At 46.5% G+C, this 17,568-nt stretch overlaps 1 protein-coding gene across 1 annotated transcript; it reads left to right on the top strand.

The window, feature by feature from the left end:
* The first annotated feature begins 243 nt into the window (after nucleotides 1-243).
* LOC146334990 (putative methyltransferase DDB_G0268948) lies at nucleotides 244-15,736 on the top strand. The gene is made up of 6 exons (XM_084822701.1): nucleotides 244-441; nucleotides 8,439-8,596; nucleotides 9,842-10,055; nucleotides 13,010-13,110; nucleotides 13,594-13,731; nucleotides 14,893-15,736. Exons 1-6 carry the CDS (start codon nucleotides 331-333, stop codon nucleotides 14,987-14,989), a joined length of 819 nt encoding a protein of 272 aa, XP_084678827.1. The 5' UTR covers nucleotides 244-330; the 3' UTR covers nucleotides 14,990-15,736.
* Nucleotides 15,737-17,568: the final 1,832 nt, after the last annotated feature.

Here is a 17,568-nt window from a genome sequence, read left to right as displayed (position 1 = left end):
AGATGTGTTGGACTGCAACTCCCACAATGCTCAGCCAGCATTCCCATTGGCGTGCAGTTGCAATTGCGGTCGATCACATCTGGAGGGCACCTGGTTGGGGAAAGCTCCTCTGACACCCCGTGGTTGCTGTTCTCTCCCCCGCCGCCCCCAGTTTTATCTACAAAGGAGCCATTCCATCCAACTCCATCCCAGATGTGACAGTATCCCGTGGGGGAGGAGGGCCATCCTGAGCGACTCCTCCTTCCTTCAGTGCCAGGCTCTGGAAGAGCAAAGTCTCTTCCTCCATGCTAAAAGAAGGGAAAGGAAGAGTTGCTGCTTTGCGCTGCGAAAATGGCCACTCGCTTGTTTGAGGGTAAACAGCACGCTGCTTTCTATCAGAAATACAGGTTCTCGGCCCAGGAGAACTTGCAAGCTGTGATCTTCTCGTACCTGGAAAAAAGGGTAAGGGACAGAAAGGCTCAGGAGACAGTAGGAAAACATATTGGGAAGAGGCCACGGATATGTGTTTTGCGTGCAAGAGGTCCTGGGCGCAGTGCCCGTGCGCCCTGCCTGAAATGCTGGAGAGTGCTTCCAGACCCTGTCAACAGTACTGGGGCTGAATCGACACATAGCAGTGTTGCACAAAATGCTAGTGTCGCCCCCTGGAGGCCGGGCCAATTTGCCCCAAAGAGGAGAGTCAACTTCAGGCTGGCTCCAACTCGATTTTATTGTTTGCAAACAGTTCGACAGAGGAGCTCACGCTCAAAGCAGAGTCGGCCCTGGGCGACCTCCGCGCTACAGTTTTATCACCTCAGCTTGCATTCCTCAGCCAGCCTGTCACTTTGATCGGTTGCCAGCAGTTTGCTTGGCAACCTTCTCTTAGGGTTACTGTCTGCTCATTCCAGGCATGCGCAGCTCTTACAATACTACGTGCTGCTTAAGGCACATGCAATGGCTTTTAGGTTGCATTTTTACTGCAATTCCCCCCTCAAAAGGCTTTTCTCAAATTTATACTCTCTTTGGTCCAGCGGTGGACTACGCACTTAAAGGCGCAAACTATTATCGCTGTGGCATTGACGGTTTTCTCTAAACAGCAAGTGAGTCCTGGGACGCCTTTGTTCTAGCTACTAGAATGCTGACAACAAAAGCACAGTTTTTTTGAACTTTTGGAACTCAGTTTTGTTTCGTTCATCAGGAACCCTTGAAACAAGAGCGCCCTCTTTCTGCAGAGCTACTTGGGTCCTTTCAGGGGTTCATTATTCTAATGATGACCTTCAGGTGGGTCAGCTTCCGGTGTGACCCTCTCTGGTGCAGGTGATGCCTTTATTCAGTGTGATGGATCCACTTCTTTCCTCCAGCGACTTTTATAGCCGTGTGAGTGGTGAGTAGAACCTGGAATGGACCCTTTCATTTCTCAGTAAGTGGTTCATCTTTCCAGGACTGGATTAGCACCCAATCGCTGGGATTGAGATTATGCACTGGAGCATCTAAAGGCCAGGATTGGTGCGGTGTTGCAAACCTGTGAAAACAAAGCAGACTGCAAAGCAGTAACATAACCTTGAATCTTAAAACTTTTACTTTTAAATTCACATTTAAGCTATCAGCCATAGGTAATATCCGAGGTGGGCGCTTATGGAACGTTTAAAAGGTGTCAATTTAATACTTCCCTTGTGGGTGCACCGTACTCGAGGCAAGGTGATTGGCAAGACCTGTGGCCTTTCAACTTAATCTTTAAACAAATTCTAGTGAGCATCGTCTTTAAGGTGCAGTCAATTGGTTTTATCATTACTAGCAGGTACCGATAGCCATGAGTCTGGGGCAACTCTGAAAAGTCAATTTGAAATCTCTGAAAAGGATAGTAAGCGCATGGGCGACTTCTCATTTGAGCTGGGGGCTCAAACATCTTTGAATCGTTTTTGAGGCACAAAGGGCAGTCAGCCACTGTTCTCAGGTCTTGGTCTCACCTGAAGGAGGGGCTATCTGCCTCGGGCGCACCCAAAATCGGGGTGTTAAAGGGGGACGATCCCTTTATTAGCTAACCATAACTTTTGAACTTCTCAATGAGCGGCTTCAAGCCTGCGCAGGTGGCTTTCTTCAGAGGATACTGCCTCGCGCACACAGGGCTCTCCCTTTTTAAAAGAAGATTTTAACTGGTGTCATGCATTTGCTCGGGCAGGGGCTCTGTCTGCCCACACACATGGATCAACATTCTCTAAAATCTCAGTCCCTTTGGCCTCTGACACAATCTCGACTGCTTGAAGGGCCATCTGCTAATTTGAGCCCTGCATTGCTGGCAGCTGCACTACAATCTGATTATCACGGAAGAAGATTTTAGCTTGCAGTTTTGTTACGGAAGAAGATTTTAGCTTGCAGTTTTGTTAATGAGTCCCGCTCCAAGAGGGCAACCAGGTATGCAGATGAAACTACAAAGGCATGTTCCGGTATGTTATTCCCAGTTTTCGTGAGGAGGGGCTTACACATGGGCAATTTAGTTTTTTTTTTCTCTATAATTCCTTTTACAGTTACATGCTTTCCACTTTCTCTTGCCGGGGGGGCTTCACAGGGATCACAGAAAATGTGGCTCCAGTATCTACTAGGGCCTCACAGTCTCTGCCACCAACCCTTACTTTTACCTTGGGATTCTCCACAGCGTTTGTTCGTAGGGTGGTGGCCCTTCAGCTAGACTCCCCCCCAACTCCGGAGGACCCTGCCCGCATTTGGCAGCCTTCAGGGTGAGTTTCTTTTCTCTTTCAACTCTGGAAAATCTTTTTAGTGTCTCTTCTCTTGACAATACGCACATTTATCGCGCCCCGGTCGGCCCTCTCCTTTTCCGCCCCCCCCCCGTCGCTTTTGTGCTCTCCAGCCGCGGTTTATATCTCCGCCCACGGTGGCTGCCAGCATTGCCTTTTCCTTTTTTCAGGAGTGGCACTCTTTTCATGTGCTCTCATGTGCACCATAGCTCTAAAAACTTCATGATCTGGGGTCTGATAAGGCTAAAGCAGGCGGTGATATTAAGGCTTGCTTCAATTTAAGAAAAGCCTTTTTTATTTGAATTGTCCACTTCTAGTGGGTAATATTTTTGTTAGAGCTTCATACGGGGGCTTCGCCCCTTTTTATGGCTACTATAGCCTCCCTCTTGTAACAGGCACACTTATCTTTTGGCTTGCCTGTTCTGCAGATCATGTTTCAAATTTTCTGTGCCATGCACCAGTTTTAACTCTTTGTTTTCTCTGCAAGTTAGGCTGTTTGCCATTGCTTCGACAGAGACTCGCTTGCTTAGATCTTCTTACTAATCTCAACGACACACATTTGGGATAAGCTTTCTTTTTTTAAGCCTTTTTGTCTGCTGCTTTCTTCTGCCTTCTTTTATACCTTTTTCATATCATTAAAATCTAACACCATGACTGGAAAACATTTGTTTTGTATAGTAGGGCATGGTGGAGCAGATCTAACCATTATACTGCTCCTCTGACTGCATGGTCAGGGTCCATCAAAATTAAGGGAAGGGCGTTCTCATACATGCAAAGAGTTCCAAGCCACCATTTTTGCATCGGCAACTCCACACTGCATGAGTTTTGGCAGAGTGTCAGGTTTGCCTCTGAGCAAATGGAACGTCAGAACAGTTTAGATTTTGAGAGAGAGCTGGAACACACGGGGCAGGAACTTTCTTAGGCTTCAAAAACACAGCTGGGCTTAGAAGTATCACGGGAGAGTGGGGGACTCTTTCTCTCTCACCTCTTAAGTTAAGAGAATTTGCTGCCCCCCTTTTTAAAGGGAAACTAACTTTCGTAGTTTCTCTTTGAACTTTTTGAAGGCTGTTTCCTTTGTAGTCTGTGAATCTCTAGCAATTTGTATCTGTATGCTTCATTAGGGTAAATGAAATCAAAGCCTTGGAAATCATAGAATCATAGAATAGTAGGGTTGGAAGGGGCTTACAAGGCCATCGAGTCCAACCCCCTGCTCAGTGCAGGAATCCAAGTCAGAGCATCCCTGAAAGATGGCAGTCCAGCCTTGTCTTGAATGCCTCCAGTGTGGGAGAGCCCACCGCCTCCCTAGGGAATTGGCTCCATTGTCGTATTGCTCTAAGAGTCAGGACGTTTCTCCTGATGTTCAGCCGGAATCCAGCTTTCTGTCACTTGAGCCTATTATTCCGTGTCCTGCACTCTGGGATGATTGAGAAGAGATCCTGGCCTTCCTCTCTGGGACAACCTTTCAAGTACTTGAAGAGTGCTATCAGATCTCCCCTCAGTCTTCTCTTCTCAAGGCTAAATATACCCAGTTCTTTCAGTCAAATGCAGCTTTTTATCTGAGTGTTGAAATCACAAATCAAACTGTACACTGAGCTGATCACAAACAAACACACAATCTACAACAACGGGAGTTTAAGGCTATGACAAGCCTCACAGTACTTTTTATGGCAAGTCTTTAACTGTCCAAAGTTCCAGTCCATGTGCAGAGTGCCTCTAACAAAGAAGGCTTTGGGCCATAAAGAAGGGATGTTTTTAACAAAAGCTCTGTGTCTCTTCATCAGTTCGAATGGGGAAGGTGTAACCTTACACCTCTTCTAGATTCCTCCACAGATAAGAACAGAGCAGTGCTGCTCAACTTTCTAGCTGTGATGCTTTTCTTGTTTGTTTGTTTTTTTGCAAATCTCACTCTTTTGTCAGGTCCTCACAGACACCTTCCAGCCTCTCTGCTTGCTAAGGCTAAACCAGCCACGGCGAAGGGGGGTTAGGCAAGTCCCCCTTGGCTCTGCTCTGAGCAGGCTGACAGAGATAAGCTTACACAGACCCTGATATTTTAAGAACTTGCTCTGTCTTTGTTTCTTGATCTTGCCACAGTCTTTAAGACGTCAAACAAATCTCTTCCTTCAGAAGCTGCAACTTTTTCAACTGCTTTTGCTTCTTCTATCAGACTTGGATACGGTGGCAGACAAACTGTCTCTGGAGGGCCCCCTCCCTCCCCCAACAACCTCTCCTCCCAACCTAACAGACCGAATCAGACTGGGGGGAGCTTGGGGCACCTTGGGCAGGGTCTCCCAGTCTTCAAGCTCCTTCCGTGGGGCTTGAATCGGGGGGAACAGGGGCTTTGGGCTTCACCTCGGAGCATACCATCATGACTTTACAATATTGAACTTTATATTCAACCTTTTCTCGCCTTCAGTGGATTTTGGTTGGCACTCATCTAAATGCTGATAACCTCACTTTCCCTGAGGCAAATTTATCTCTTACTACTTGATTCAGACACCACCCGGGGTCTCTTGCCCCTGTGGTCCTTTGCCGGTAACACATTTACACATTTACACTTCTGTAACTAAGGGGGATTCTTTCCGCACCAATTCAACCAACCATCAATATAGGCGAATTGATCCCATTGCCCATTATTCGCCACATTTTTATATACAGCATTTACAAGATTTACACCAAAGGATCCTATGTCTGGCCAACTAATTCCAAATGCTGGCCATTCCAATTGACAGAGTGTAACCAGCTTGCCTTTCGACACCTTAGTACACGGAGTCTGACAAACCTCAGACGCTTGACTTTGCTAAAGTTCCTGAGCATGCATCCCAAGGGAGTGGCAGAGCTTTCTAAACGGGAGCTACCCGCCCCCATTGCGCCTACCTCTATTTGAAACCATACACGGAGCCTGACAAACCTCCGACACTGACACGGAGCCTGACAAACCTCAGACGTTTGCACAGAGTCTGACAAACCTCAGACGCTCCGAAGGCAACTCAAACAGAAAGACAGAAGGGAAATCAAGTACTTACTCTGCCCAGCACCCTAGTGCCGTCTCTTCAGACCCGTTCAGCCTGGTTGACTCAATCAATGGAGTCCACGCCTTTAACCTCCTGGGTGTCCCGACCCCCGTTCTCTGGTGCCGTGGCAGACCTCAAAGGCGGTCCGGCGCGCCCCACAGGCACCTTCGCCGGTTCTGTCGTTTGACCCCAGGGTGGTCCAAGGGACTCCTGGCTGGCTCGCCAATTTGTTGCACAAAATGCTAGTTTCGCCCCCTGGAGGCTAGTCCAATTTGCCCCAAAGAGGAGAGTCAACTTCAGGCTGGCTCCAACTCGATTTTATTGTTTGCAAACAGTTCGACAAAGGAGCTCACGCTCAAAGCAGAGTCGACCCTGGGCGACCCCCGCGCTACAGTTTTATCACCTCAGCTTGCATTCCTCAGCCAGCCTGTCACTTTGATTGGTTGCCAGCAGTTTGCTTGGCAACCTTATCTTAGGGTTACTGTCTTCTCATTCCAGGCATGCGCAGCTCTTACAATACTACGTGCTGCTTAAGGCACATACAATGGCTTTTAGGTTACATTTTTACTACAGCAGCTATACCATTATCATACCGTTATCACAACTGTTGGTACACGTAACACCAATGGGGACCAATAGTTATCATAACGGTATGATAACAGTATAACTGCTATGTGTAGATGAGGCAAATGGATCAGTAACACTTTGTACGCAGAGGGTTCAGTCTCTAATATTTCTAGGCAGGTCTGGGAAAAACTCCTGTCTGAATCCCGGGGGAGCTCCCACCGGTCCGTGCCGGTATTGAGCTGGATAGAGAAAGAATGTTTCTAGACAAGGCTGTTTAATCCACCGTTTCTACTTCCAGTTTCATTGCAGAATTAAGATGGGAGTTCTACGCGAATTATTTTCCTTTCCTGACTTTCCGCTAGGTAACCTGTAGGTGGTACTCTGGTAGAGCAGAATAACACAACTCCACTAGTGGGGATTAGCTCTTTGTTTCACTTTCACAAATAATGCTGGATGTCCCCACTCCAACCCCCCATCCCACCCCTGGCAAAACTGCTTTTAAAAACCAGCAGCGAAACTGGACGATGACGATGACATCTAAAGCATCTGCAAAGAACCGTGAGTGAGGAATGACGAGTGCACAATAAAAGCCTTGTCTAGAGAAGCTTTAATGCTCTGACTTGGTATACAGTGACGAGGTCAGTGGTAGAGCACCTACTTTGCATGCAGAGGGTTGCAGGTTTAATCCCTGCATCTTTAAGTAGGAAAGGCCTCTGTGCATATACGGCACGCTCCTAATTGTGAACTGAAAATGATAATGACCTTCCTCCCAAAATACAAGTTTAAAAAAAAGTTTGCAAATTGAAAATCAATGTACTGCAAACATTTCTGACAGATTATGGTAGTATCTGAGGGAGAAAGCAGCTTGTTAAAAAAATCTACTTCATTAGTTCTTAAATGTTTTTTTTTTAAATCCAATTACTCTTCTGTTCCCAATTCCAAGGACAGACTACAACAGGCATTGTTGTAGTGGGGACAGTCTAGAAAACAGGACTGTGCCTGGTAAATTGGGAACTTGGAGGACATGACAAATGTGTGGACAGGACTCCAGTCTTAGACCTCAGTAGAGTGTCCGTTCAAGAAACAACTTCTAACCATTAGCCCCCCCTTAAGCAATATTAACTAGTCACCTCTGACCATTAGCAAGCAATTGGGCCATATAGGAAAGCAGAAATGTATGCAGCAGGCTGGAGAGAAACAAAGTGCGGCTGTTGCCTGGGCAAAGACCTGGAAGTATTTATAGGCAGGCAGGCAGGCCAGGAGGAATCATTGGACGGCCTGGAATGTGGTGGGGCCACGCCGAGCCCTGCGGGAGCAATACCGGCTCTTCTTTCTCTACTCTGAGGGCTCCTTCACGCGGAGCATTTATCCTGCAATTGGGATTGCTCCTTTGCAGAAATTTGTGGGCTTGTTACATGACGCTGTGACCCTCCAGGGCATCTCCTGCACTAAATGCCCTTTGTTCCGTTTTTAAATAGATCGCAGATAAGGAGCTATCAGATTACCCCGTTGTGTTCCTCTTGAGTTCCCTCCGTGAAAAAGAGTAAAAGCAGCAAGAAGAGGAGCGAGATCAGTGAAAGATAACGGAAGACTCAGATGCGGGGAGAAGGAGGGGGAAAGGGGAGAGGGGGAAGGAAGCACATGTAAAGGGAGTCTGTTGTGATCTTGCATTTAAAACGGAAGCAGAAAGCCCCGTTTTAAATGCAGGATTTTGGTATAGAGATGCCCTGAGGCCCTTCCTGAGGCATCTCTACACCAGCCTAAAATCCTGCATTTAAAACAGGGCTTTCTGCTGCCATTTTAAATGCAGGATCACAACGGGCTCCCTTTACATGCGCTTCCTTCTTCCCCTCCTTCTCCCTGTATCTGAGTCTTGTGTGTAGGATCCACTAGTGTGTAGGAGAAAGCGAGGATGTGAACTGGCTTCCTGCTCATTCATTATAATGCCCATGGACATTCTGTGACATCACGGTACCTCAGCTAATGGCAGAGGGAGGTGTAGGTATTGAGTGAGAGCTGGTTTAAAGCCTGTTACTGAAGTCTGCGTACTGCTCATAAATGGAATATAGAAGAAAGCCTTGTAGGTGAACTGGCATTTTTCTTGAGATGTGTTGCTGTCTCTCTTCAAAAGGTGAATTCCTTTTGCCTGGCAGTGGATGTGGGATGTGGCTCAGGCCAGAGCAGTCACCTGCTGGCAGAGCGTTTTGAGAAGGTGGTTGGAACAGATATAAGCGCAGCTCAGATCGAAGAGGCCAAGCAAGCTTCCCACTCGCCAAATGTCTCTTACCTGTAAGTAAACACACGCACGGCCTTTTCTGACATCACGTTTGAATCATCCTTCTTAAAGTGTAGTGCCAGAACTGGACACAGTACTTCAGATGAGGTCTGGCTAGTGCAGAATAAAGTTGAACGATTACTTCCCGTCAGTTGGAAACTGTTCTGTTAACACAGCCTAAAATCACATGAACAGCTCCCCCAAAGAAGCCCCAGCCAGATTTCTATTAAATAAGCAAAGATTTCTGTGGCAGATGGTCAGACATTCATTAGGCAGGGTAATCCACAAATGCATTTGCTAGTTTGCTCCTGGCAGGTGTGTTTTTCAGTCTGAGGAGAACTGATGCCCTTCTCTGGAGCTTGGAGAAGAATGGGGCTTCTCTCTGATCTTGCACTGATTTTGGAGAGGCATCTGAGAGGGAGGGTGGGCATGCTGCCTCCTGTAGTGTTCCTACACTTCAAATGTGAGCAAAGCACCTCCAAAGCTCAGGGTATGATCACAGGCAAGAACCTGCCCTTCCGAGGCAGGTTCAGCAGCAAGCATAAACTTTGCCTGGCTACCAAGGCCAATCAAAATTTGTGGACCCATTCTGTGGCAAACAAGTCAATGTATTTATCTATGTTTTTATTTATTTACAATATTTTTATACCGCTCCACGTCCAAAGACCACGGAGTGGTGAACAGCAGGCAGGATAAAGAAGAAAAACACCATCTTAAAATAAAGTTGTTTTTTTATTTTATTTTAAAGAAACAGAGTTCTGGTAAAACCAAGTTTGATAAACCACAGCCAGTCACTTGAGGAAGGCTTTCTGAAATAACACTGTTTTCAGGAGGCGGTGAAAGCAACATAACGTTGGCACTTGCCTGACCTCTGAAGGCAGGGAATTCCACAGGAAGGGGGCCACCACACAGAAGGCTCTTCTCCGGGTGGACTCCAATTGGGCCATGGGTCCATGTGGAACCACCAAGGACATGTCCTCTGATGACCTCAGTGACCAGGCAGGTTGGTAAGGGAGAAGGCACTCTCTCAGGTATCCTGGTCGCAAATTGTTTAGGGCTTTGTACACTACTAAAGCCTTAAACCTGGCCCAGTAGCAAACAGGCAGCCAATGCAGTCAATGCAGAAAGCAGAAATGTTGAAAGAAATACCATCATGGCATTCATCACAGTTTGGAAAGCAAACACAAGAAATGACATGCACTGCCATTTTAATGCACTGTAAGGCATAGTAATGGCCACTTTGTCTTTTACTCACACAGCGTGTGCCCTGCAGAAGAACTCCCCTTTGAGGATCACTCTGTGGACCTGATCACGGCCTTTACTGCGGCCCACTGGTTTGACATTTCCCGCTTCATGAAGGAAATTGACCGAGTTCTCAAACCATCTGGCTGCGTGGTTTTGAGTTCCAACACCCTGGACATACAACTGCACTATAAAGATCATACAGAGAAGCTGACGGAGATCTTGAAGGAGGTGAGCCCACGTGTTCCTTCTATTTCCAATGCTCAGTGTTCCTTCTGTTTCTAGCGCGCCTTCTATTTCCAGTGTTCAGAGACAAGGGCCGCTGGTTATGTAGGCAAAACGGCACAAGAGGGAGACATTGGCAGGCTTGGCAAAACCCCCACGGTTTGCAGAACTACAAAAAATCTTCAGAAAAACCTAAACAGGGAAACCTCAAAAAAGGAAACAGCTGCACCGACTGAATTCCTAACGCGTTTCAACGCTGGTCTTTATCAAGGGAAAAACTCTTAGAGATTCTTCTGGAGGGTTCCCTCTCCCTTGCTTCTTCCAAAGAGCGATTTCTCCAGGAGAATCTCGAAGAGTTTTTCTCTTGATAAGGACCAGTGTCGAAATGCTTTGGGAATTCAATTGGTCCAGCTGTTCCTTTTTTTATTTTAGTTTCCAGCCTTACTGCTGTTTTTTCTGATTCTTATTGGTACTGCTGTTAACCCCCAAAACAGCCCAAATGAGGCCTGATCGTGCACAGTAGCGACACGGTGTACTACTACCTTACATGGCTTTAGAAGGGGATTGGACAGTTTCATGGAGGAGGAGAGGTCTATCTGCGGTTATTCACTTTAATGGATAGATGGAACCTTCGTGTTTAGATGCAACGTGCCACTGAATACCACAACGTGCCACTGAGTGGGCCCAACGGCAGGTGACAGACCTGCTTGTGAGTGTTGCAGAAGCATCTGTTTGGTCACAGAGGGAAGCAGGATGCTGGAATGAATGGACCTTTGGCCTGCTCCAGCGGGGCTCTTTCTGTTATTAAACATGATATTGTAGAGCTGGAAAAAGTGCAGAAAAGGGCAACTAAAATGATCACGGGGCTGGAGCAACTCCCCTATGAGTACATTTCTCACTACTAAGCCCATTTACCTGGAAGTGTGAACCTTGGGTTGAAATACTGTATACGCTTCAGATCAAAGGGCTGGAGCATCACCCCTATGAGGGAAGGTTACAACAGCTGGGATGGTTTAGCCTGGAAAAAAAGGAAGGTAAGGGGAGACATGGTAGAGGTGTACAAAATTATGCCTGGTGTGGAAAATGTGGACAGGGAGACATTTTTCTCCCGCTCTCAAAATACTAGAACCCAGTGGGGTCATCCCATGAAGCTGATGGGTGGGAGATTCAGGACAGATCAAAGGAAGGACGTCTTCACACAGCGCAGAGTCAAACCATGGAATTCGCTACCACGGGATGTGGTGATGGCCACCAGTTTGGATGGCTTTAAAAGGGGGTGGACAGATTCCTGGGGGAAAAGGCTATCAATGGCTACTAGTCTTGGTGGCTATGTGCTACCTCCAGTACCAGAAGCAGTGAGCCTATGTACACCAGTTGCTGGGGAACATGGGTGGGGGGGTTCTGTTGCACTCATGCCCGGCTCGTGGGTTCCTGGTCGACAGCTGGTTGGCCACTGTGCGAACAGAATGCTGGACTAGATGAACCCTTGGTCTGATCCAGCAGGGCTCTTCTTATGTTCTTATGATGATTGTTAGGAATACAGCTTCTATGTACACTGGCAGTTACCGCTGGAGACCAGATGTTGGAGGCATACAATGGAGAAAACCCAATTTTTTAAATTTGTACTAAAACACTTTCCTTTAAGCAAATACTCTTTATTGCGGTCGTTTAGACCCGTTGAAGTTAAAATACACAGTTGTTGTTGTTGTTGTTCAGTCGTTAAGTCGTGTCCGACTCTTCATGACCCCATGGACCATAGCACGCCAGGCCTTCCTGTCCTCTGCTCTCTCCCGGAGCATGCTCAAGTTCATATTCATTGCATCGGTGAAAATACACAGACAAGTATACAAATATATACACGGGCTACAATTTCTTCGGTTTATCTAATACAGTCAAACAACTTGGCTCTTGTTCACATGGCGATTAGAAAGAAATTAGCCACCTGTTCAGTGACATGTCGGATTTTATCCTAGACACCTTTCCTTTAAGCGCTATCAGTGAATATTTTAATATTGAGAAAAACACAGGCGGAAAAAAGCACAAGACAAATGTTTGATTAAAAAACAACAACCCATGCCTAAAATGGCATTGGCCAGAACGGTAATAGTGAAGGTGTGCCAAAGTATAGATGAGCAGGTAAACTCACCTGCCCAATATATAACCATACAAAAAAAGAAAAAGACAGAAGAGGTAATCTGTACTTGAGGAGATTGTACAGCTGTTCCATTCTCCCCCCCCCCCTTTAATGTCAGATTTTCTGTAGTCTGAAAAAAGATGGAAGAACCGTAAGAAGAGCTCTGGATCAGATCAAAGGCCTGTCTAGTCCAGATGCCTGTTTCCACACTGGCTAACTAGATACTTTGGGGAAGTCTGCAAGCAGGGCATGGGGACAATCGATCCGAAAGGAGAGAAACGTTTCATGATGCAAAGATTTTATTTGTGGAAAGCCCAACACATTTCGGCCTCTTTTTTATTCTAAGACCTTCTTCAGGGGATTATAAAAACATCTGCAGAAATTCTTATAACAAAATAAGACTTGTCGGTGAATTGTAGTAGGAGATACTTTTTCTGCAGATGTTTTTAGAACCCGCCGGCCTTAGAATTAAAAAGAGGCTGAAACGTGTTGGGCTTTCCAGAAATAAAGTTTTTGCATCCTGAGACGTTTCTCTCCTTTTGGGGACTACTTTGTATGCTTACCGGCTTTTGCACCCCCATGAGGGCAATAGCCCTTGCTCATTGTTAAACTCTGTGCTGTGTGAAGAAGTGCTTCCTTTTGTCTGTCTGAATCTCCCCAAGTTCTAGTGTTAAGAGAGAAGCAGCATGGAGAAAACACAGGAGAAAATTGCTTTAAAAGCAACATCATGTAGATGCCCCATAAAAAAACGAGTAAATGGCTCTTCTACTGTCAACGTCTATCATGGAATCATCAAGCCTTTCCTACTTCCATTTTTCCTTTGCAGGTTATAGAACTGCTTCGTATCTATGCAAATGAGAAGGTCAAACTTGTTGTGAATGACTACAAAGAAATCTTTGATTCCTTGCCCTTTGGGGACAAGGAGAGGTGAGTGGGATTTTGCTGTTTTGCACAGCTGTGGACCTGGAAATGTATTTGTTAATATCTGCAAGAAAACCACAATTAACAACTGTACCCCCCCCCCCTACACACACACACATTAAGGCTGCAATCTTACATCCATGTACCTGGGAGTAAATGCCATTGAACACAATGGGACTTACTTCTGAGTAGGCATGTATAGAATTGCACTATAATCTTATGCATCTTTAGACAGAAAAATGTCTATGACTCCCAGCATGCCCCAACTACCATAGTTGGCTGGGGCATGCTGGGAGTTGTAGGACTTTTTTTGTCTAAACATGCATAGGATCGCACCCTAAACTCTTAAAGCCACTGAATTTCGCCAGACATGCTTCTGTGTAAATATGTATAGGATCAGGACCACTCTGTTGATTTCGACTACAGAATGCAGTTCACAGAATTCTCTATGCAGCCCTGTCTTCTCTAAAACATTTAACTTCTTTCCAGGATCACAGATATTGTCGATAAAGTTCCCTTCAACATTGCTGACCTGATGGGATATATACAGTCATTCTCCATGTACCAAACTTTTCTAAAGGCCAAGCCCGAGGCAGCCAAATCTCTCCTCCATGACACCGAACGAAGGTAAAAAAAAAAAAAAAATCAGTTCAGCAAAGTAAGCCTAACTGGGTAGGACCAAGGGAAGATATTTTATTTATGCTAAAATATATAGGCTGCCTTTTAATTGAAACCCCCCGCAAACTGTATACAACCATACTAAAAGTGTGATTAAAAGCAACATGGTTTAAAATCATAGAATCACAGAATAGTAGGGTTGGAAGGGGTTTATAAGACCCTCGAGTTCAACCCCCTACTCAGTGCAGGAGTCCAAGTCAAAGCATCCCTGACAGCTTCATCTTGAATGCCTCCAGTGTGGGACAGCCCACTACCTCCCTAAGTCATTGGTTCCATGGTCGTACTGCTCTAACAGTCAGGAAGCTTTTCCTGATGTTCAACCGGAATCTGGCTTCCTGTAACTTAAGCGCATTATTCCATGTCTTGCATTCTGGGATGATCAAGAAGAGATCCTGGCCTTCCTCTCTGTGATAACCTTTCAAGGACTTGAACAGCGCTATCCTATCTCCGCTCAGTCTTCTCTTCCCAAGGCTAAACATGCCCACTTCTTTCATTCTCTCCTCACAGGGCTTTGTTTCCAGGCCCCTGATCATCTTTGTTGCCCTCCTCTGAACCTTCCCCAGTTTGTCTGCATCCTTCTTAAAGTGTGGTGCCCAGAACTGTGTCCAGCACAAACATACAGTTAAAATAGAGAGGCTGATAAAGCCAGCAGTGCAGGGGGAACTCATTAACCAATATCGAAAGGCCCTTCTGGGCAAAACTGTCTTCAGCTTCCAAAGAGTTAACAGAGAACTGGTTAGATGAGCCTTCTATGTGAGGGTGTTCCAGAGTCTGTGCATCACCACAGAGAAGATGAACCAGTATTTCATACAAGGTATTGTTAACCTTTAGAACTCATAGCCACAGGATAGTGTGACTAGTGCCAGTTGAAAACAATTTAGCGAAGTCGTTGCAACCTGGCAACCCTAAGATGGGGGGGAATGGAACTTCCATATTCAGGGACAGTATACCTTTGAAAACCAGATGCTAAGCAACACGGGATGAAATTCTCAGGGGTGTGCAACTGGCTATTCTCAGAGAGAAGAGCTGAGTTAGGTGGCTCTAGCATAGCAATTCTTCAGGACTGTGTTTACAGCTGAGTCCCAGCTTCTTCTTTAATCTTCCTCCTAGGATCCTGGAGACCATGGGAGTTTCCTCTCGTGAAACTGAGTTGGAGCTTTGGACTCGTCAAGTCTGTGTTCTGGGTTGCAGGAGCTCTTCACAGTAATTTGGGTCCGGATCGGGAATGCACCGACCACAGAAAATGATGCCACGTTTGACTCCAGTGCTGTCGCTCTTGAAAACATTCCAATAAAAGCAAATGCCCACGAATTTCAAGCCGAGTGGAAAGTGGTCACCGCATCCCGTCAAAGGACCAGAAGCGGTGACAATGGTGTGCTGTCTTGTAAAGCAACCTCTTCCTTTTTAAAGCGAAAAGGATAGGGTTGGGTGGAAACTAGCGAGAAGAGTGTTACGCCCTTGAATGAAGTAATGTAGAATAATTGACACCTCTTGGCTCATATAATCACTACCATCGATTACAAACCGCTCCCACCCGTCTCCATTCACATCAATTGAAAGGATGGAGAGGGTGCGTGACCAGATACTAAAGACATAAGCAACACTGGAGTACATATACAAAAGCATGGTGTAATTGTCCAGCCACTATTTCAGCACCTAAACCTCAAAGAGTACCAAAAAGCTACCTGTCTGCCTCTGATGGTGCTTAAAGCGGAGCTGGGAAACCTGTGCCTTCCCATATGTTGTTGGACTCCAATTTCTGTCTGTCCCAGCCAGCATGGTCAATGGTCATGGATGATGGGAGAGCTGGCAGGTTTTCCAGCCTCGGCTGAAAGAGCAGTGGATCATAAAGCCTCTATTTTTTGAGCTGAGATAAACCACTCTCTATGAAGATACAGGTTGATTGTAACTCCACCCAAACTGCACCGTTGGGATAATAACACTGGACTACACTACAGGGTTGTTGTAAGCCACTCTCTTTCAGCCTCACCCACCCACCTGTAATTTGGGGATAATAACACAGGACTACACTGCAGGGTTGTCATGAGCCGTACTCAGCCTGCTGCCCCCCTCCCCCCCACTGCAGTAACAAAATAGGGATATTTATGTATTTACTGGATGTGTTTTTACTCCAGAAAAGACTGCCAGAGCAGCTTACAAAGATCAATAATAATTAGCCAGAGCGCTAAATCAATCAATCAGTGCCCTCAGATTTAAACTTAAAATTTAAAAGAGACGACATAAAAGGAAAATGGATTGGGAGGGAGGAGGAAAAAAGCAATGTGGGTACTAGATCTTAGTTACAAAGTTTTTTATAACTGCCAGCTAGAATACCTACAGTTTCAGCGGTGGCTGTGCTTCCCGTCTCTCCCTCCGCTGCAGCCTGATGGCATGGCTGCTACCAGGTGGCTACTGACAATAACATTGGACTACATTGGAGGGCTGGCATTAGCGGCTCTGTCAGTCTTAGACCATCACACCTTTAATAAGAGGATAACAACACCGGACCACTTTGCAAGGTTGATGTTCAGCCCCAGTGTCTCTATTGCCCCCAATCTAGGGTAATTACACTGGGCTACATTGCAGGGTTGTTGTAGGCTGCTCTGAGCTGTGGCTGAGAGTGGCTTAGGACAACTCTTCAGTTAATGTTAATGTTCCAGGTTGGAGGTCAGGCCGAGGCTGGTCTGGATTTCCAGCAAAAAATCCTCCACTAGAAAACATTCCTCAGGTCAGTGTCATCTTGTCCACTCAACTCGCTTCCCAGCCCCAAACCAGGACTCTACCGCAGTCCTCCCCAATCTTCAGATACTTTGGACTACAACTCCAAGAATTCTTGACCATGCTGGTGGGGGCTGATGGAAGTTGAAGTGCAGAGGAGGGCATCTAAAATGATCAAGGGGTTGGAGCATCTCCCCTGTGAGGGAAGGTTACAACAGCTGGGATGGTTTAGCCTGGAAAAAAGGCGGGTCAGGGGAGGCATGAGAGAGGGGCACAAAATGATGCCTGGTGTGGAGAATGTGGACAGGGAGACATTTTTCACCCTCTCTCAAAATACTAGAACCCAGCGGGGTCATCCCATGAAGCTGATGGGTGGCAGATTCAGGACAGATCAAAGGAAGGACATCTTCACACAGCGCAGAGTCAAACTATGGAACTCGTGGTGGCCACCCATTTGGGTGACTTTAAAAGCGGATTAGACAAATGCCTGGACGGGAAGGTTACCAATGACTGCTAGTCCTGATGGCTATGCGCCACCTCCGGTATCAGGGACGGTATGCTTACATACACCAGTTGCTGGGGAACATAGGCGGGAGGGTGCTGTTGCACTCACGCCCTGCTTGTGGGTTCCTGGTCGACAGCTGGTTGGCCCCTGTGTGAACGGAATGCTGGACTAGATGGACCCTTGGTCTGATCCAGCAGGGCTCTTCCTATGTTCTTATGAAGTCCAACGCATCCGAACAGCACCAGATTGGGCTAGGCTGCTCTTCTGCATTCAGTGACATGCATCCACGCACATTGCACTTTTAAATGTCTAAACACTGGAGAAAATCACGTTTCACATGAAATTAGACCCGAGGTGGTGGTGGTCGTTCAGTCGTGTCCGACTCTTTGTGACCCCATGGACCATAGCAGGCCAGGCCTTCCTGTCCTGCGCTCTCTCCCGGAGCGTGCTCAAGTCCATATCCATTGCATCAGTGATGCTATCTAGCCATCTCATCCTCTGCCGTCCCCTTCTCCTTTCGCCTACAGTCTTTCCCAGCATCAGGGTCTTTTCCAGGGAGTTTT

The sequence above is a fragment of the Heloderma suspectum genome, chromosome 16 (assembly GCF_057233095.1).
Source record: "Heloderma suspectum isolate Gila_16-S chromosome 16, 16-S_ref, whole genome shotgun sequence".
NCBI classification, from domain to species: domain Eukaryota; kingdom Metazoa; phylum Chordata; class Lepidosauria; order Squamata; family Helodermatidae; genus Heloderma; species Heloderma suspectum.
Note: the sequence above shows the minus strand (reverse complement) of the source record. Positions and strands in the feature narration are given on the sequence as shown.

What these genes read in the sequence shown, in the direction of transcription:
- LOC146334990 (XM_084822701.1), top strand. Translation starts at nt 331, where the DNA reads ATGGCCACTCGCTTGTTTGAGGGTAAACAGCACGCTGCTTTCTATCAG. An exon ending in TCGCCAAATGTCTCTTACCT is followed by an intron (nt 8,597 to 9,841) that starts GTAAGTAAACAC and finishes TTACTCACACAG; the next exon opens with CGTGTGCCCTGCAGAAGAAC. An exon ending in CCCTTTGGGGACAAGGAGAG is followed by an intron (nt 13,111 to 13,593) that starts GTGAGTGGGATT and finishes ACTTCTTTCCAG; the next exon opens with GATCACAGATATTGTCGATA.